Source organism: Pelophylax lessonae (genome assembly GCF_965119305.1).
Source record: "Pelophylax lessonae genome assembly, chromosome: 5".
NCBI classification, from domain to species: Eukaryota; Metazoa; Chordata; class Amphibia; order Anura; family Ranidae; genus Pelophylax; species Pelophylax lessonae.
Window position 1 is genome coordinate 401,874,652 of NC_138772.1, and position 21,418 is coordinate 401,896,069.

Below are 21,418 nucleotides of genomic sequence, written 5' to 3' on the forward strand. Positions count from 1 at the left end.
TTGCGTGATAGTCTGTGTCGGTACGTGTGAGATCCACCTTTCCAAGTTTTTGGGGTTCATCTCATACTTCTGAAGATTTGAGGGTGCTGCCTGTTCCATACTCCTCCTCCTACTGCTCAACCATCCTTTTAGGGGTACAAACAATAGTAATTGGGGCCTAGTGTGGTGGTGTACGTGTGAGATACATACACTTTCTTTTTGATCATATTTTCTATTCCGCTATTCAATTAAATCCTTTGGGGATCAATTAAATTGCGTGATAGTCTGTGTCGGTACGTGTGAGATCCACCTTTCCAAGTTTTTGGGGTTCATCTCATACTTCTGAAGATTTCAGGGTGCTGCCTGTTCCATACTCCTCCTCCTACTGCTCAACCATCCTTTTAGGGGTACAAACAATAATAATTGGGGCCTAGTGTGGTGGTGTACGTGTGAGATACATACACTTTCTTTTTGATCATATTTTCTATTCCGCTATTCAATTAAATCCTTTGGGGATCAATTAAATTGCGTGATAGTCTGTGTCGGTACGTGTGAGATCCACCTTTCCAAGTTTTTGGGGTTCATCTCATACTTCTGAAGATTTGAGGGTGCTGCCTGTTCCATACTCCTCCTCCTACTGCTCCACCATCCTTTTAGGGGTACAAACAATAGTAATTGGGGCCTAGAGTGGTGGTGTACGTGTGAGATACATACACTTTCTTTTTGATCATATTTTCTATTCCGCTATTCAATTAAATCCTTTGGGGATCAATTAAATTGCGTGATAGTCTGTGTCGGTACGTGTGAGATCCACCTTTCCAAGTTTTTGGGGTTCATCTCATACTTCTGAAGATTTGAGGGTGCTGCCTGTTCCATACTCCTCCTCCTACTCCTCAACCATCCTTTTAGGGGTACAAACAATATTAATTGGGGCCTAGTGTGGTGGTGTACGTGTGAGATACATACACTTTCTTTTTGATCATATTTTCTATTCCGCTATTCAATTAAAACCTTTGGGGATCAATTAAATTGCGTGATAGTCTGTGTCGGTACGTGTGAGATCCACCTTTCCAAGTTTTTGGGGTTCATCTCATACTTCTGAAGATTTGAGGGTGCTGCCTGTTCCATACTCCTCCTCCTACTGCTCAACCATCCTTTTAGGGGTACAAACAATAGTAATTGGGGCCTAGTGTGGTGGTGTACGTGCGAGATACATACACTTTTTTTGATCATATTTCCTATTCCGCTATTCAATAAAAACCTTTGAGGATCAATTGAATTGCGGGATAGTCTGTGTCGGTACGTGTGAGATCCACCTTTCCAAGTTTTTGAGGTTCATCTCATACTTCTGAAGATTTGAGGGTGCTGTCTGTTCCATACTCCTCCTACTCCTCATCCATCCTTTTAGGGGTAGAAACAATAGTATTTGGGGCCTAGTGTGGTTTTGTACGTGCGAGATACATACACTTTTTTGGATCATATTTCCTATTCCGCTATTCAATAAAAACCTTTCTAGGGCAAGATCTTAAATTACAGAAATATGAGGAGACCGTCAAATAAGGGCCGTGGCCTGGGTCGTGGTGCTGCTGGTAGAGCTCCTGTTGCAAGGAGAGGACGTGGTCGATCTGTGCCAGCTACACGCACAAGTGAAACACCTTCCTCAAGTGTGAGTAGGCGACAGAACCTGCATCAGTATTTGGTAGGGCATCATACGCCCCTAGAAGTGATGAGGCCAGAACAAGTGGAGGCGATAGTAGATTGGTTTGCTGCTGACAGTGCCTCCAGTTCCTTCACATTGTCTCCCACCCAGTCTACTGCAGAAAGGTCACAGTTGGCACCTGCAGCCGATGTCCAACCGTCTTTCACCTCACCCCCTTGCAAATCAGGCAAGCAGTCTGAGCCCCAAGCCATACAGCAGTCTCTTCTTCTTTTTGATGACTCTGTCAGCAGGGTTTCCCAGGGCCATCCACCTAGCCCTGCCCCAGAAGTGGAAGAGATTGAGTGCAGCGATGCCCAACCACTTATTTCTCAAGATGAGTACATGCAAGGATCATCACAGCACGTCTCCGATGATGACGAAACGCAGGTGCCAACTGCTGCGGCGTTCAGCATTGTGGAGACCGACAAGGAGGGCAGGGGTGAAGACTGGGTGAAAGATGATGTGGAGGACGATGAGGTCCTCGACCCCACATGGAATGAACGTCATGCAGGTGACCTGAGTAGTTTGGAGGAAGAGGCGGTGGTCGCACAGAGCCACCAGCACAGCAGAAGAGGGAGCAGGGTGCAGAAGCGGAGCGGCCGTGCCCTAGACACTACGCCCGCTACTGCCCAACGCAGCAAGGGAACGAGCGCACCAAAGTCAGCTCAAAGGAGTTCTCTAGCGTGGAAGTTCTTTAGAAAATGTGCTGATGACAGGACACGAGTGGTTTGCACCCTGTGCAATCAGAGCTTGAAGCGAGGCATAAACCTTCTCAACCTGAGCACAACCTGCATGATCAGGCATCTAAGTGCAAAGCACGAGCTGCAGTGGAGTACACACCTTCAAAACCAGGAAACGTCTCTGGCTCATCCTGCTTCCTCTTCTGCTGCAGTCTCGGCCGCTCCAGCCACATCTGTAGTGATACCGGCACCTGCCACCCCGCAAACAGACGATCTGTCAGCAACACCACCACCTGGGTCACCAACAACCATCTCCACAATGTCCCGTGGAAGCGTTCAGCTTTCCATCTCCCAAACACTTGAGAGGAAGAGGAAGTACCCCCCTACCCACCCGCGATCCCTGGCCCTGAATGCCAGCATTTCAAAATTATTGGCCTTTGAAATGCTGTCATTCCGTCTGGTGGAGACGCACAGTTTTAAAAACCTTATGTCGGTGGCTGTCCCACAGTACGTCGTGCCCAGCCACCACTACTTTTCCAGGCAAGCCATCCCTTCCCTGCACAACCAAGTGGGGGAAAAAATCAGGTGTGCACTGCGCAACGCCATCTGTGCCAAGGTCCACCTAACTACCGATACGTGGACCAGTAAGCACGGTCAGGGGCGTTATATCTCCCTAACGGCACACTGGGTAAATGCAGTGGCGGATGGGCCTGAGGCGGATAGCAATTTGGCGCATGTCCTTCCACCACCGAGGATTGCAGGGCGCTTCAGTTTGCCTCCTGTTCCTAACTCCTCCTACTCCGCTTCCTCATCCTCTACCGCCTCCTCATCCGGACAGCGTAACACCTTCACCACCAACTTCAGCACGGCCAGGGGTAAACGACAGCAGGCAGTTTTACAACTTGCCTGTTTGGGGGACAAACCACACACCGCGCAGGAGTTGTGGAGGAGCATGGAACAGCAGACAAATGAGTGGTTGCTGCCAGCGAGCCTCAAGCCCGGCCTAGTGGTGTGCGATAACGGGCGAAATCTCATAGCAGCTCTGGGCCTAGCCGGTTTGACGCACATCCTTTGCCTGGCGCATGTGCTGAATTTGGTGGTGCAGAGGTTCCTTAAAAACTACCCCGATATGTCAGAGCTGCTGCAGAAAGTGCGGGCCGTTTGTGCGCACTTTCGGCGTTCTCACCCTGCTGCTGCTCGCCTGGCAGCGCTGCAGCGTAACTTCGGCCTTCCCGCTCACCGCCTCATATGTGACGTGCCCACAAGGTGAACTCCACCTTGCACATGCTGGAAAGACTGTGCGAGCAGCAGCAGGCCATAGTGGAGTTTCAGCTGCAGCACGCACGCGTGAGTCGCTCTGCGGAACAGCACCACTTCACCACCAATAACTGGGCCTCCATGCGAGACCTGTGTGCCTTGTTGCGCTGTTTTGAGTACTCCACCAACATGGCCAGTGGCAATGACGCCGTTCTCAGCTTAACTATCCCACTTCTATTTCTCCTTGAAAAATCAATTCGGGCGATGATGGAAGAGGATGTGGCACAGGATGAGGAGGAGGAGGAGGAGGATGAAGAGGTAACATTTCCAAGGCTTTCAGGGCAGTCATTCGCAAGGGGCTCCGAGGGTGGGTTCCTGCACACACAAACGCCAGGGACACAATTGTCCAGCAGGGGCACAGTTCTGGAGGATGAGGAGGAGGAGGAGCTGGAGGAGGAGATGGAACCATGTTCACAGCAGGGTGGCACCCAGGCCAGCTCATGGCCATCACTGGTGCGTGGCTGGGGGGATACAGAGGACACGGACGATACACCTCCCACAGAGGACAGCCTTTCGTTGCCTCTGGGCAGCCTGGCACACATGAGCGATTACATGCTGCAGTGTCTCCACAACGACCGCCGAGTTGCCCACATTATAACTTGTGCTGATTACTGGGTGGCCACGCTGCAATTCACTCACTGGAGCGCGATCGCAAGATGCGCGAGTACAAGCGCACGCTGGTAGACGCCATGCTGCTGGCATTCCCATCTGACAGCGGGGCCGCAGTGGAAGCACAAGGCAGAGGAGGAGGAGGAGGAGGTCGCCAACGCAACCAGGGCACCGCCAGCACCTCAGAAGGCAGGGTTAGCATGGCCGAAATGTGGAAAAGCTTTGTCAGCACGCCACAACAAACAGCAGCACCAGCAGCTCAGATGGAACGTCTTAGCAGGAGGCAGCATTTTACCAACATGGTGGAGCAGTATGTGTGCACACGCCTACATGTAGTGAATGAGGGGTCTGCCCCCTTCAACTTCTGGGTCTCCAAATTGGGCACATGGCCTGAGCTTGCCCTTTACGCCTTGGAGGTGCTGGCGTGCCCTGCAGCCAGTGTATTATCTGAACGGGTATTTAGCACGGCTGGGGGCGTTATAACAGACAAGCGCAGCCGCCTGTCCAGAGACAATGTGGACAAGCTCACGTTCATTAAAATGAACCAGGCATGGATCCCACGGGACTTTTCCGTACCTTGTGCAGAATAGCAATGGATACCGACCTTACCCACCCATTGTTCCATTTTTGCTCTTTCTCACTCTTTTGGGGTGTACCCTCATTTAAAATTTGTGAAAAGAAGCAGTGTTGGCTACCTCGTCCGCCTCCTCAGGGCCAGATTAACGTAGGGGCTATTGGAGCTGCAGCTCCAGGCCCCTACCTTTTATATAGGCCCCGGGTTGGCCATATTCACTGTTACCGCTCTTCTGTCACTTGTAAACACAGAAGTCTGGCTTCTATGCTCGCTTCCCCAGGCAGCACCCTCAGAACCTCCCCACACAGCGCGAAGGCCGGACAAGGAGGGACAGTTGCCGATGCATGGATGTGTTTATGGGCTTCAGAGACAGCATCCCATGTTGAATTAGGCATGCATGGCTGCACCCTTCCTCCTCTGGGTGCATGGCAAGGCACGGCCCTTAAGGCCCTTCAAAATCCTCAGCACCAAGCCCATGATGCTCTTAATCCGGCCCTGGTCCTCCTCCACCGCCGCTTCCACCTACACCGCCCATAGGTGTGCGCAGCCTATTGCATTAAGGTGTGCACCCCAAAGTTGAAATACACATGCATGTGTTTGCCAGCAGGGAGAGTAATGTATCGGGGCCATGTACCTGTAGGCAAAGAGAAATAGAGCAGAGCAGGTCCGAGGGAGATCTTTCCCATCTCCTCACTGGCAATGCTATGTGCCTTAGGTGATTAGGGTGTGCCCAGGCACACCCGGCACACCCTGTGCGCATGCCTATGTCACCGCCACATCCACCACCACCTCAACCTCCCTCCTACTCCATATGGGCCTCGTCCTTCAGAGATGAAGAAGAACATTGTTTTATTTTTCTGTTTTTTTTTGTTGTTTTAAGTTATTTCCCTATCCACATTTGTTTGCAGAGCACTTGCCATGCTCTTAATTACGTTTTGCTGCCATTTGCAGCACTCTAGCCCTTTCCTTTGGTGTTTTAGAGCCATTTTAGTGCCTTAAAGTTCGGGTCCCCATTGACTTCAATGGGGTTCGGTGTCCGGGAAAAGTTCGGTAAAAGTCCGGGACACGGACCCGGACTTTTTTTTAAAGTTCGGCCGAACCCGTCGAACACGGACATCTAGGTGTCCGCTCAACCCTAATTGTAAAGTGTTTTTTTTTCTTAGATAACAAACATGGTATACTTACCTCCTCTGTGCATTTGGTTTTGCACAGGGCAGCCTGGATCCTCCTTTTCTCAGGTCCCTCTTCAGCAGTGGCGTCTCCAGCTTTCATATTTTGGGGGGGCACATGGGGGGACAGGGACAAAAGTAGGGGGGCCGACAATAAAATGCAGTATATATATATATTTTTTTTTTTTAATTTTTTTTTTCCCAAGAATAGAATGCACTCCAGAGGTCTTGTTACAAATTGACCTTTGTTTTGTTCATGCAATATACAATACAATTGAGCGACAATGTTTCAATCTGACTAGGGACTTTTATCAAGATGCTAAAAAGTCCCCAGGCATACTTCAGAGAAGGAAGCTGGGGAGTCTCTTTAACATAACCTATAGACAAAAATTTGCATTATGAAGGGCTATCAAACGCATAAACATGAAATATTCCAAACACTTTGTCACAATTCCTGACAATGGGCATCAAAAAGGCAAAAACATTAAATATTCGTGACAATGGGCATCAGTGCAAGAAACCATAGGGGGCCACCCTGACCACCCCCACCCATCGGTCCCGGGGGCCTTCCCTGTGTGGGTGGTGTGCTTTCCACTGATCCAGGGGGCCTTTATTACTTTCCCACAGCAGAACTCTTTCATGTTCTACAGTGGGCCTCCTTCCTGACATCTTAGGTCCCCCATGGTGGTGGAAAGCAAGGGATATGTCACCAGCAACCAGGCCCTGGTGTTCCACCACTGTGGAGGTTCCCAATTTCCTCTTGCTGTCCTGCCCCTGCTATTGACAGGGCCAGTCCAGCGTCTGTCTTCATGGCAGCGCATTAGGATCCAGTGCTGGTTACATTATGGGGCTAATGGGCAAATTTGCGGGAGGGCTGGCACTACTGGTTGTAGACAGCTGTGCTCTCCGCCAATCCCTAGCAGCGATGACACTGCATAGCCTTCTCTGTTGACATGCCATTTGGATGCAATCTGGGCGATTCTCCCAATTGGATCGAATATGTGGACATAAACACAGTATTTAATAGAATCAAAAGTACAATCACATATATATCAGCCATATGCTCAGCAACTGTGTGGGCTCCATTCCAGTAAGGTGGGGGCTCTAATCAATAAAACCACTATAATATTTATTTTTAGATCTGATCGAGAGCATCACCCAGAACACATCCAGATCACCATGTCAACAGAAAAGGCTATGCAGTGTCACAGCTGCTAGGCGACTGGTGGAGAGCTCAGCCATCTACAACCAGTAGTGCTGCCCCCCTCTTCCCCATATGCCCCCATCAGACCCATAATGTAACCAGTACTGGGTCCTAATATGCTGCAGCTGCTGCCAATGAGACAGAAAACACCAGATTGGCATTGTCAATATCAGGGGCAGGACAGAAAGAGGAGGCTGGAAACCCCCCTGGAGGCTAAACACCAGGACCTGGTCACAAGTGCGACCCTGGTAGTTCTGGCATGGGCTCAGCAGGAGGATTCCCCCATCCACCTTGAATGTGTAGATGGGGGAATTTAATATTTTTTTCGTCAACACAATAGTTGAGGTCCGGTTCACACTGATGCGGTGAGGGAACTGCTGCAATTCCTTTCCCGCAATTCATCAGAATCGCAGGCAGTTCACACTGCACTCTGCAAACCACTGCGGGTGTCAAGTTAATGATACCCACAAACTGGTTTGCAGTGCGCACTGTGGAAGCCGATGGAGATGGAATTGGATCATATGGGTCTGAACACCCTTGCGATCCGATTCTAGTGCAGACAAAAAAAAAAGGGTCTTGCACCTTTTTGGAGTGGATTGAATGCAAATTGAGCCACACACAATGTATGGTTCAATTTGCATCGCACTGAATTTGCATGTCATTTGTACAGGAATCTTGTGCGATTCCTGGACAAATGACGTGCAATGCAGTACATTGCATCAGTGTGAACCCCACCTGAATGAAACAAAATCCGTGCATTGGAAAATAAGTGTAATACAAAGTATTACTCACAGCGCATGTCCTTGAGCAAAATAATAATAAATAATGATGTGCTAAATATGTGATACTTAGTATAAAACTTTGGGAATGGTTGATAAATTAAAGGAGATCATCCCTTCCACACTGAGCTCAATGTGTACTTCAAGCCTCTCTTTCAGATCGCTCTACTGCAGTGTATTCTTCCCGTTCACGACTACAGACTGCCGGCGGTGAGGAGGACAGTCTATGTGGACATCTTTACCCCAGAAGCCTGCATTCTTAGATGTGCCTCCTTTAATTTATCAACCATTCCCAAGGTTTGGGACCCGTGGGAGCCATGTGTGATTCTTTATCTCTGCTGCGTCACTTCTTCCTGTCTGCAGAATTTTCTGGAAACTGAGCATCCAGGACCACCCAGACACGGACGGCTGGGACCCCCCTGGATACCTACCACACAAAGCTCTACTGACCCACTTGTCATAAGACATTGTGGGTCAACACCATCTGGTGAGTTTGAATTGCCTACCTTATCGCACAGGAGCACGGAGGGTGACACCACTATTGCACTGATTGGTATTTCCAACACCATCACTGAAGCTGGAATATTTCTTTTGGACTAATTTTTCTGGACTATTTGGACACTATATTTCAGTATATCGGACACCAATCACAGTTTAATCATTTTCACTATTTTTTCTGCACCAGTAATTTTTTAGCACCAATATTTCTTTGCATTATATGGTTTAAGTTTTGCATATCACATTTCTCTTGATAATTTATTTTTTTGATGCATTTTGGCATATGACTGCAAAGTCACAATAAGCAGGAGTTCAGTATTTTATGGGGTGCATGTAAATAGAGCTATAAGCAGCCAAAAGTTATTTTATTATAATCACAAGAGCACACCATACATTTTTATACTCAGTATCACATATTTAGCACATCATTATTTATTATTATTTTGCTCAAGGACATGCGCTGTGAGTAATACCTTGTATTACACTTATTTTCTATTGTTCACTCTTAGGGGTCGTCCACAGCGCAATCCCATTGTCACATTTATAAAACCAATTGGCCCGAGGGAGTGTTCTTTCACATTTACAAAATCCATGCATTGGCTGCCTAAGTTCTTAATGGAAGTGAAGTTTGTCAAGCTCTTGGAAGAACAGAGAAGGGGGGGGGGGGGACAAGGGAGGGAGATGGGGACAGTTCAGGAATCACAATATACTGCACAGCTGTACTCACCCAGCAGGGTTAAAGCTCTTCCTCTTCCCTCTCTCACACACCAGACACTACCATCTTTCATGTTTCCCGCCCACATCTCCTCTCAGATACATCTGCATGCCGGGAGGAGAATGGGGGGTCGGGCAGACACACAAGGAGCTCTGCTGTCTGTGAGGGGAGGGGGGAGTGTGCTGGCTGGGCTGTGTCATACAGACAGACACTCGCAGCCTCGTATACACAGTGTGAATCAGGCTTTTTTTTTTCAATCAGGACTCTTCCATTACAGCCTGGGGGGAGATGTATCGCACAGCACCAGAACAGCAGCCTTCTTCAGCCCTTTTTTTTGATTTAGTGCTTTCTCTGCCATATAAAATAGTAACATAAAACGGCATTTTATTTGGGGGGGCACATGAGGGGGCACAGAGTAGCCATGGCCCCCTCTGCCCCCCCCTAGTGATGCCACTGCTCTTCAGTGCTCTTGGCCCCTCCCTCATGTTGAGTGTCCCCACAGCAAGCAGCTTGCTAGGGGGCACCCGAGCCAAGCTGCAGCTCTGTGTGTCTATTCAGACACAGTGCTGCCTTTTGGCCCCGCCCCCTCTCTCTCCTGATTGGCTAACTGACTTTGATTGACAGCAGCACGAGCCAATGGCGCTGCTGCTGTATCTCAGCCAATTAGGAGGGAGAGTCCTGGATGGTGGGGAGACACGTTGACATCGCTGGATAGAGATGGTAAGTATTAGGGGGTGCTGGGGCAGATGCTACACACAGAAGGCTTTTTATCTTAATGCATAGAATGCATTAGGATGAAATACCTTCTGCCTTTACAACTCCTTTAATGATGTGGTTGAAGGCTAGTACCATATGCAGAAGTGGCTAGGACTAGTGACTAGCTTGATGCCAAGCGTGCAGTGGTCAGGACTGGCTAGCAGTAGGCAGAGGAGAGTCCTTTATCTAATGGGATCACCAATCAATCGCATAAGCATTATCCAGACAAGGGTTCAGGCAGGTGGCAATCAGTAAAGCAATAGTAATCCATATCCTATTAAGAGGTCAGGTCTTATCAGGGCCTGAACTTGAACCTGGAATCTCTGCTCTGTCTGACAATGACTCTTCTTGCAGAGCTACCTGGAATGCTAGACAGTTCGCTGGACAGTTCCCTGGGCAATTCCTTGAATGATCCTGGCTTGAACCTTGTTTGTCTTGAACCTTGCACACTTTGCACCTCCCATGAACTTCTTGATTTATGCCATGTTTCTGCACTTCCTGTTTACAAGATTATTGTGTTCTCTCCAGCCAATGTCTCGCTCTTTTCTCTCCTGCCCCGTCCATATCTTTGCTACCATTCGTTACTGACCTTTGGCTTGTTTCTCAACTGCACTTCTGCTTAAAGAGGAAGTAAACTCTCCTTGTTTGTTTGTACCTATAGATAAGTCTATAAAAAGGCTTACCTATAGGTACTGTAAATATCTCTTAAACTTGGACCGTTTAGAAGATATTTACTGTACATTGCACCGATTAGGTCATCAGCGCATGCGTTCTGAAGGAATGGCAGCCCGTGGTGTTTCTTCAGGGCCTGTGCCATGACTGGTGGCTCCCGCGCACATGAGTGACGTCATCGCGGCTTTGGCTAATCACAGCGTCGGAACCCGGGAAACCGGAAGAAACACAGGGGAAAATGTTGGCCATGTCAGCGGCGAGTGGGCAACACTGCAGGGAATCGTTCTAAGGTAAGTATTTCATAATGAGCTAGTATGCAATGCAGTGGGTGCTGCTCCACTGCTATAGCTACTCGCCTCAAAGCCTGACTCCAGACCATGACAGGCAGCAATCAGAAGCATTATTCTTATGTAGGCAAGGGTCAGGAAAAGGGTTAGGCAACAGTAACAATCTGATAAAAGGCAAGGCATTGGTAAACAAGCTAGGAAGAAGACTGCTGTCACAAGCCCAGAGCCTTGGGACAGAAGAGACAAAGCGGTATAAAATCACTGCTGTGTAGCAACAAGGATGTTGTCTGATGAGGAGCACCACTGGCAGCCTAGGAGACGCTTAAGCCAGGAGGCCAGGGAGAGAGTGCGATGGACTGTGATGAGGCAAGGCTGTAAAGAAGAAGCAACGGGCACTGCAGAGATGGTCAGTGTAGTAGTTTGTCTCATGTTCCTAACAACCATACATTTGGCTACCTTATGTGCTTCAGTTTTCAATTTAGTATTCTCAATTCAAATCCATTTTACACTACAGCTGATAATTTCCCATGTGTGGGCTGCTTCTGACTGTGAAAGCCCTTTGATATCTACCCAAACATTGAAGGGTTGAGCTAAAAACAGTGCCAGAACAAGGTCCTTTAGAACCCAAGGCCAAGATGCCAAAAGTGTGCCCCCTGAGCTAATATAGCGATCAGACCGGTTAAGAACCTTGTCCAATTATGTTTTTCTCCTCAAAGCAATTGATGTATTTAAAGAAAGAAAAAAACCTCCTCTGCTTCCCACATAGGTTAAAACATGGATGGCTTTCCGAGGCAACTATTAACATTTAGGGAAGTGCTGTACAGACAAGATGCCTAAAGCAAGTAGGATTGTACCCAATAGTTAGCTTGGGTTCAGAAATGGCAGTCTGTATGCCAGACATAAAGTTGTCATCCTACGGTCAATGGAAAACTAAGTGGAAATGGTGTTCTTGTACCAATTACAGTAGTATTGATGATATTGTATGTACCTGCATAGAGAACAGGTAGCAGGAGCACATCCAGAGAGTAGTGAATAATGGCATATTTTCTGTCCTGGGACCAATTCCATTTAACTTGTTTATAAACGATATGTGCATCCCTGGTATGTTAAAATCAATCTGAAGGGAAATCCCCACTTCTATAGGATGCAGTGCCTTTGGATTTGGAGAAACTGTTGTAATGGTGTCAGTTCTTAGGATTTTGCTATGGTCGAAGGAGCAAGACCTTAAAATAGCTGCTATGCAAAGCCTTGGAAAGTGAAAGCCTGAGCTGCCTGCAGGATGCTTATAGTATGAAAAACAAAAGAATTTCACAATGATCTGAAGTGAGTTTCCTGACAAGTGCTCGATGCATATGTCCCAACTCAAGTCTTTCAATGGGATTTTTAATTATACCCCTGAATTGGAGATTGGATATTCTGAATCTGATGTTAAGGTCTTCACAGTGGAGGACTCATTTTTTGTTGCGGTTGACTGCCAGCATTGCAGTGTTGTCCATTCTGGTGTATAAGTCGACTGTATGTGGCCTAGTTCTTGGATCTCTCAGGACAATTGCTTGGTTATTTGCTTTAAGGGGTAGACTGCAAGACTTTGTGCAGCATTCCAAAAGCTTGCTGTGCACTGGTAATTAAGGATGGAGCAAAGGTGAGCTTACATGGCTGTCTCCATCATTCTGGATAAGCAGCTGTAGAGCACTGGGTGAGTGGGAAGTCAGTTGGTTCCTTCTTGACTGCAGTCTTCTCTGCTGTCAACTGGAAAAAGGAGCCAGAGAAGCCTCCCTATCGCTTCCCACTCTGCATTTAGTTTTTTTTGCAGCTGCTTATGCTGGTTTCAAAACAGATTTAGCACTTTTTAAAGAAAATATGAGTGTCACTGCTAAAACTACCTAAAAACAAAAACTTCTTATTTCCTGACATAGGTGCCAGAGGTAAGAACAACAGCCCTGCCTCTGCCACATGGCTTCTTCCACTAGGGAAGCCAGGCATGTCTAGGAAGAAGATAGATGTGCTGGGGAGGAGGGAAAGGGAAGGCTGGGTAAGGGGATCTGCTTGTCGGTGGCCAAGGCAGGGGTTCTGGTTCACACTTCATCATTCCCAGCTTCCAGGCGACCCAAACTGTTATGCCTCACATGCTATCTTTGTGAGTGAAATTTTTTTCTTTTATAAATGCTTTCTGCTTAAAGCAGAAGTTAACTCTGACCCTCTGAAGCTAAATTTGAAAGAAGGAAGTATAGTAAACCATTTTAAACAAGTGCTCAGTAAATAGAAGCCAAATCACATGTTTCTTACTTTTTTTCTTAGTTTTTTATTTTCCTCATTTCAGGGTACAGCTGTCACCATCCTAACTGCTGTCTTCTGCATCCAATGTGCTCTGGACTTCCACACTTTCTTCTTCTCCCAGCCCGTAATCTCCTGCATGCGCCATAATTCTTTAGCAAGCTTGTTTGTTTTGTGAATAAAAATTAAATCTCACGCTACCTTGGAGCTGTGCCATGGGCATAGGAGAAAACAAAGCCCAGGCATGTCATCCAAGGACTTACGGCATGATGGGCATGCCGTAAAAAAAGACAAACATGTGCATTCGTTTTTTTGAGCTACCCACTTTAATTTATTTCATGCTAGTGCTAGATCCTCAATCAACCAATCAATCAATCTGTTAACCACAGAATCTTATGTAGCATATGGTTGTTATTGTTTTCTTTTATCCTTATAATTGAAATTTTCCCTTTATCTATTTTATGTTTGTTGGTTTGGTCAATTGCTGTGAGCCTTTTGATGCATTAGGAGTGGGGTAAATTAGAGGTTTTCACTGTTTTTTTGGGGGTCCTCCATAGCCCAATTATTTTAGTTAGAGGACTCTTCAGCAATAGACGAGGACGCTGCTCATTCTTGAGCCAGCTATTAAAGTAAGGTAATGTGCATGTGCATTACTACAATACATTAAGGAACATGTAGCCCTAAAAGTGATGTGATGTGAAACCGGGAGCACGCTCAGCAAAAAGGAAATTGATGTGCCGCAAAGCAAGAAGGGCTGACAATCGGTCAACGATTTATATATATATACTGTATATATATATATTTTTTTTTTTTTAAATAAGGATGCATGATGGATTAATCTGCAAAACAGATGTATACTATGTAAAAATTGGTGAGCCTTTATAACCACTTAAAAAAAAAAAAAGATTTAGGCTGGAGCTACGCTTTAAATACTTTTTATTTAATTTGTTCAAATGAAAAATTATCAGGCAAATATAGAAGTAAAAATGCAATACCTAATTTTGCAGTTTGCTATTTTTGCTTTGACACTAAAATCCCTCATCATTGTTTAAGCCTCCTATAATCCTAGAACGATATTTGTTATGGAAATGCACCAGAGACTTAATTGTTGAAAAGTTGATTTATTCCCAAATTGATCCTTCATTAATTAAATTATACCAAATTGTTTAGGGATTGACCTAGTGATCTATATAAACCCAGGAGATACATTTGTCATATACATGTATTTGCTGTCTTAAAAACCATGAATGTGATATGTGTGCATTAGTTTTTTGGGGTTTTTAGGATCTGAAGCAAAAAACAAACCTATATATCACAGTGCTGAATCTGCCTTAAAAATCCAATGTTTAAAATGTATGAAATAAGAACGATTTAGCATTACATCACAGTTACTAAAGTAGCAGAAACATCCTAAATATGCTTTGACTGTATTTTACAGGCTTACATTTTACAATGGTAACTTTTAACTACAGCAATCAAATAATTAATAATCTTAATGAGACCAATGAATCTGCTAATTTGGAACTACTGTTTTCAGAAGGCATAACATACATAATAATTATGCTTATATCTTTACTTATTTTCTTTACTGTCTTTGGCAACATTCTAGTGATGGTAGCTTTTATTATAGATAAGAGGCTCAGAACCCAAAGCAATTTCTTCCTCCTCAACCTAGCTATCTGTGATTTATTGTTGGGTAAGTCATTTTGATTTGTCTGTAAATTATAATTATTGTTACTATCAGAGGTAATTTACAAATAGTAATACAATACATCTGGTATTATTATTATTATTCTTTAAACAGATTGACAGGTAAAAACTTTTTTCCATTTTAAAGTTTTAATTGAATGCTAAATTGACAACGTAGTTACAAAAATATCCATTACACAAAATAAGTACAAATACTAAAAAATCATAACAAAATATTGTCTGTGTAACCATACCATTACAATACTATAAGTTGTAAAATATAGTTTATGTTATAGCAAGACAATAAAAGAAACAAAAGGTAAGGAACAGGAAGTACAGATGGGAAAAGAAACATATAAGGAGATAGATTTCGTAAAGTTTGGAGGTGGTATTGGTAGATATTTCATCCCGTATAACCAGAAAAACAATAATGCTGGTCTGCTGTTCAATAGAACAATGCCAACAGCTCATTTCTTGAGACTCAATCACTTTATGAAGTTTCTTTAGTACACAGTTTACAATGGTTTATTCTGTTCAATAAAAATTTGTTTTTATCTTTTGCAGATGTTTTTACTGCTGACTTGTTTCAGCATACTAGAAAAAATGTACATTACAATGTGTTTTTTTTTAAATTTCAAAATGGTTGCTATCTATAATTTATTTAAGAAATTTCTACCAAGTAGACAGAAGTAATAGAGGAAAAAAGAAGTGTATAAAAAAGAGTGATATTTTAAAAGAAAAATACATAATCTTGAGAAAAGTTCCTCTATCTTTCTTCTATGAAAGTAACAAATGTAATCTCTTTATACATTTTAAAAGAATAAATACATAATCTTGAGGAAAGTTCCTCTATCTTCCTTCTATGAAAGTAACAAATGTCATCTCTTCATAAAAATACTCATGCATATTCACATCTATTAAGAAGTAAGCAGATAGCAGAAAGAAACTAATGGAGCTTAAACAACAATAGAAAAACTGTTAATTTTGTATTTAATACTTTAAAGTGTCAATCAAATGAAAACACATTTTTCAATTATAGTTGCAATAGAGTGGGCTGAGTTATGTTGGTAACACCATATGTAAAGTCTCACCACCATAGTTCCTATCACTATTATCTTCCACCTTAGACTCCCTGGGGTTGGGACAGCCATGTTACTGCCCTAGCAGGTGTTCAGACCTGGGAAATAAAGCACAGAGATCCCACAAAAAAGTCCCTGACGTGAGAAACTGTTAGGTGATTTAACTTTCCAGGATTAGCAATATACTGAAATTATCGTTTTGGGTAGTTTTGGTTGAACTAGCACTTTAATAAATATGGATCTTTCCAAGCATTTAATTAATACAGGTCTGAAATATGACATTAGAAGGTTTTGCTAGGTAATCACAGTGAAATTGGTTATCTTCGTTATATTACCTAATCAGTAAATAATATATTGTATGAATATCTAATTATACAGGTTGCATGTTTCAATAGCAACATAGTATAGATAATTGGGCTTGAATAAAAGCTGAACTCTAAGTAGATATCGAAGATAGAAATCAATGCAACTGTGCATTCATTATTACAGAACTGATTTTTTTCTTTATGCAGTTTAAGTACCTGAACTGGACTTGGTATCAGCTTCTTGCAGTTCTTGTACAGCTAAGCTCAGATTGGGAGATGGTGAAACAACACAAAGAGCCAATCATTTTATGTGCTGATAAGGAGCCAACTTATAGGAAGAGAAAGCAGAGTGACAAGAATATTAGCTCATCGTTCTGTTGCTTCTACTTCAGTGCCCACTAGCGGTCATCACATAACAGTCTTGGTTCAGAGGAAGTGGGTTAAATAATCTTGGCTGTTATTTAACCTGGAGGATACAGTGCATTTTGTGGCAGAAAATAAGCATTGCAGCTCCAAATTAAAGCAGTATTGCAGCAAAAGTATTGCTATTACTTTTTGACTGGAGTTTTGCTTTTAGATAATTGAATTAAATTTGTATTTTTTTTTTGACAGGAACAGTTGCTATTCCTTTGTATATACCATACCTACTGACTGGAAAGTGGATGTTAGGGGCATTTCTTTGCAAACTCTGGTTAGTAGTGGACTACACTATGTGCACAGCTTCGGCATTTAATGTGGCTCTAATCAGTTATGACAGATTTCTTTGCGTCACCATGGCTGTAAGTATCCCACCTACTGGTTCTTTTTTTCTTTAGATATGCCTCTAAGGGCTCGTTCACACCAACCTTTTTATTGAAGTACATTGGCTGGTGTGCAGTCCACCCAGACCAGCGAAATGTTGACGCTCCGATACCGGTGAATTGCACAGTACTTTTTTTTTTTCATTGTCACGCAGGGACATTTCATAGAGTAGTATAAATCGATGTAGGAGAGAATGGACTTTGATGCACAACAAAACTCAATCTAGGATAAAATATATGAATATTTTATTGAACATACAGAAACTTGTTAAAAATTCATTCTCTCTATTTTCCTAAGCATATAGCAATCTCATTTGCTGAAAGACGCCATTAACCCTAGTAGAAAATTAAATCTACAAGGTAACTTAAACCTCAGGTTATATGGGAGACATATTCCTGAAGTATTGCTACCCATGGAAGGCCATTAGTAGGGTGATAATGTCCAGTTTGGGGTTCAGCTCTACATGTTTTGCGCTAAACGTGCTTCTTCAGGAGTTTAAAGAGTTAAAAGTGATTTTTCTAGACAAAAATTAAGATAGTACAGTCTAGGGATAGACTGATTATCGGCAAGGTCGATATATCGGGGGCCGATATGCACTTTCCCCGATATATCAGTATCAGCCCCGGAACTGGTTGATATTGCCGATATTTTTGTGACATCATTCTGCCTTCTTAGGCCGCCTCCCTCACCTTGGACAGCCTCGTCTGGAGTCGGGACTAGTCTCGAGGGAGTGTATCACAGCCATACACCCACCCACAGCAGCCCAGTGCCAGCCAGCCACCCACATCCACAGACCCTGTAACAGCCAGCCACAGGCACTGTACCAGCGAGCCAGCCAGCCACCCACAGGCCCTGTACCAACCAGCCACCCACAGCCCCTGTGCCAGCCAGCCAGCCACCCACCACAGGGTGCCAGACAGCCAGCCACCCACCACTGGGTGCCAGACAGCCAGCCATCCACCACAGGGTGCCAGACAGCCAGTCACCCACAGACAGGGTGCCAGCCAGCCAGCCAGCCACCACAGAGTGCCAGCCAGCCATCCACCACAGGGTGCAGGCAAGCCAGCCACCCACCACAGGGTGCAAGACAACCAGCCACCCACCACAGGGTGCCAGCCAGCCATGTACCCACCCACCCCCTACAGGGTGCCAGCAAGTCAGCCATTAGGCATTAAACAAAAATTAACATGTTCAGTACCAGATTTGTGTCAAAAATTGTCTTTATTTTTCAAAACTTTAAATGTACAAAATATCGGCCCGTCTCGATCAATTCCGATACGTTGTGACCAAAATATCGGTATCGGCCCTGAAAAAAAACATATCGGTCTATCCCTAGTACAGTCAATATCATATAGGACATAAAGGACTATTGTATACATATTGTACAAAATTGCCAGGAAGACCGACTCTACTTACAAAATAATACACAGCAGACAAATAAGGCAAGTGGAGAGAGGCGACCAGGCAGAGGGAGCAAAACAGGTCTCCAAAAAGGTGGATATGGGGGTACACCTAGGGATGACAAGCAAGGATTGATAACACACAATTAACTCTGAGTTTATTGTGTTAAAGTTTCTGTATGTTCTATAAAATATTCAGATTTTTTAACGTGATTTGAGTTTTGTCGTGGCATTAAAGTCCATTCTCTCCTACATTGATTTATACTACTCAATTTAGGGCGAGGTACTGCTTTATGTAGTTATGTCCACAGTACCACTCTGTGTTGACATAAAATATTAATCTGACATTTCACAGAGTTCTACTGGCCAGTGTGCAGTGACCTGCACCGCCTTGGAAAAATAATTGCATGCAGTACCATTTTTTAGTGCACAGCTCCCGCACTCCACCGCAACGCAACCGCCACACCAAAGTCAAGGCATTTTGAGGTGTGTTGGGATTGATCTGGAATAGCCACCCAACTCACCACTTCTGGTGTGAATGGACCCTCAAAGAGGTCAACTTGATGTCAATAATAATCTATTTACAAACCCTATTTCTGTGTATAGTTGGTAATTATATAACTACGTGGGGGCAATCATAAAGTATGTAGGATCTGCTTCCTGCTTTTTAGTGCTATACAATAGCTGCAATTCACTGCTCCCCCTCACAATGCATGTCTATAGGTCTGTGAAGCCAATGAAAGATAAGGCCTTTCTGTATAACCTCAACAGTTTATAAGCAAGGAGGCTAAATTACTACAATATAATATAGACCTACCTCTAGTTGCTAATGTACACATTTCTAAAATCAATACAAAAAGTATGGAAGAGCAAGCAAGTGAAAATGTGTATGTCACATCAAAAGCAACTCTATCAGGGAATATAAAAAATACCCTGTAAATGAAGAAACCTAACACTTCCCATGTTACTGCCCATCACTCAAATCTTCACTCTCTTGTAGAGCAAAGCCACCTCATGGCTGTCAGCATTAAATTGTTAACTGATTCTTCTCAGAGCAGAGTTAAACTCCTTTTATTGAGAACTCCAGGCATAACCCAGAATTCAATTATAAACATGTTATGTGAAAAGCTGTTTATATGGATATATAGTTTAAAGCAAAAAATCAAGCTCCACAAAGTTTTGATCCTCTAGTAGTCGCTGAAGCCTTGTCTAAACCGACAATCTACTCTCTGCTGCACAGTAGCCATTAGTCACAAGGTACTTTGATGTAGCTGCGAACCCATCCCATCAACTTCCTTTGATTAGTGGAAGTTGCTGTGAAAATCTACAGAATTAATTGCAATTACTTCTGCAAAGGGTTTCAGTAGAAGCTAGGGAGTTCAACAATCCCTCTTTGTAGATAGTATGGTATTAACACTCACTAACACTTTCAGGTAGACTAGGGAGGTCAACAATCCCTCTTTGTAGATAGTATGGTATTAACACTCACTCACTAACGCTTTCAGGTAGACTATTAAAATATAAAATTATTAATGATAAAACAGCCATCAGAATCCCCCTAGAAGGTTGAACATGCTTTACATTCTCCTTTAAAGGTAGAATTCACAATTTATAATGTGATAGTCCAAAACAGATATCTGATTTAGATGTTTCTGTTTTATGAGCCATCTAGAGGTCTTTTACCAGTGATAAATAATTTTGAAGGATTTTAATGACAGAGTCTGCAAAGTGATATGAAATATGAAATAGTATTCTCTTTATTCAGGTATTATACCGCTCCCTGCAAAACAGGCACAGTCAGACTGTCCAAAGGATGGCCATGGTCTGGATACTGTCCTTCCTTCTCTACAGCCCTGCTATTCTTTTATGGGACAGTATTGTTGGCTACACATACATTTCTGAGGGCCTATGTATTGCTGGATTCCATTACACCTGGTACTTTCTGCTGGTTGCTTCATCAATTGGTTTTGCCCTTCCTTTTTTTAGTATTTCATTTTTTAATCTAAGTATCTACTGGAATATTTCTAAACGCAGCAGGAAGAAGCGACAATCTTCTGTTCTTTTGTTTTCAGGAGTAAAAGGAGACAACATCAGCCCACATATTGTAGCAACCAATGCAGTTCTGTCTTCTGCTCAGTCAGCTATGGAAGGTGACTGTAAACTAGATCTAAAGAGAAAGAGTAACATCTGTATTCCTTTTAGACAACGCTGTGGAAGAAAAAACGTGACTACTATACATAATTATCCTGCTCATATGGGGGAAAAGCAGCTAATCATTAAACTATCCAAAGACAAGAAAGTTGCTAAATCACTAGCTGTTCTGGTTTGCATATTTGCTGTATGTTGGGCGCCCTACACATTTCTCAATAGTATCCGTGCAGCCTGCCATGGTTACTGTATTGATTACTATTGGTATGAGGTTGCTTTCTGGCTTCTGTGGTTGAATTCAGCAATTAACCCAGTTCTCTACCCGCTTTGCCATAAACAGTTCAGAAAGGCTTTTCTCAAAGTTTTTATACACATTTGCTTGTGGAAAACGGCAGAGTAAGACACATAATGAAGAAAAGGAATGGAAACTAGGTGGTTACAAATTACTGTCAGACACAAACCATGACTAAGATCAAAGGCAACAAAAGCTCTTTAATTTACAATATACAACACAAATTTAAAGCAGCGCTAGCCCTTAAAAAATTGTATAAATAAATAAATAACACTAGGTTTCTCCTAGGTAAAATATGTGACACTCTAAAGTAAAATATGTGAATATTAAATTTTGTTAAACATTTTTTTGAAAACAACTATATATTAGATATTGTGAAAATAGCAATATTTCGGTGCTAAAATACATATATGATTATAAAGAGCTGTGAAATCGTGCTAAAGTCCATAAAAAATATGAAATGATAACCCTTAGGTGATCAAAAATAAGGTG

The 21,418-nt window shown here is 43.6% G+C and overlaps 1 protein-coding gene across 1 annotated transcript; it reads left to right on the top strand.

The window, feature by feature from the left end:
- Positions 1–20,467: 20,467 nt before the first annotated feature.
- LOC309555622 (histamine H4 receptor-like) lies at positions 20,468–21,095 on the top strand (the record flags this gene model as incomplete). The annotated part of the gene is made up of 1 exon (XM_082257664.1): positions 20,468–21,095. A coding segment is annotated over one exon (567 nt), but the record flags the coding sequence as incomplete, so codon positions are not given.
- Between the last annotated feature and the right edge of the window lie 323 nt (positions 21,096–21,418).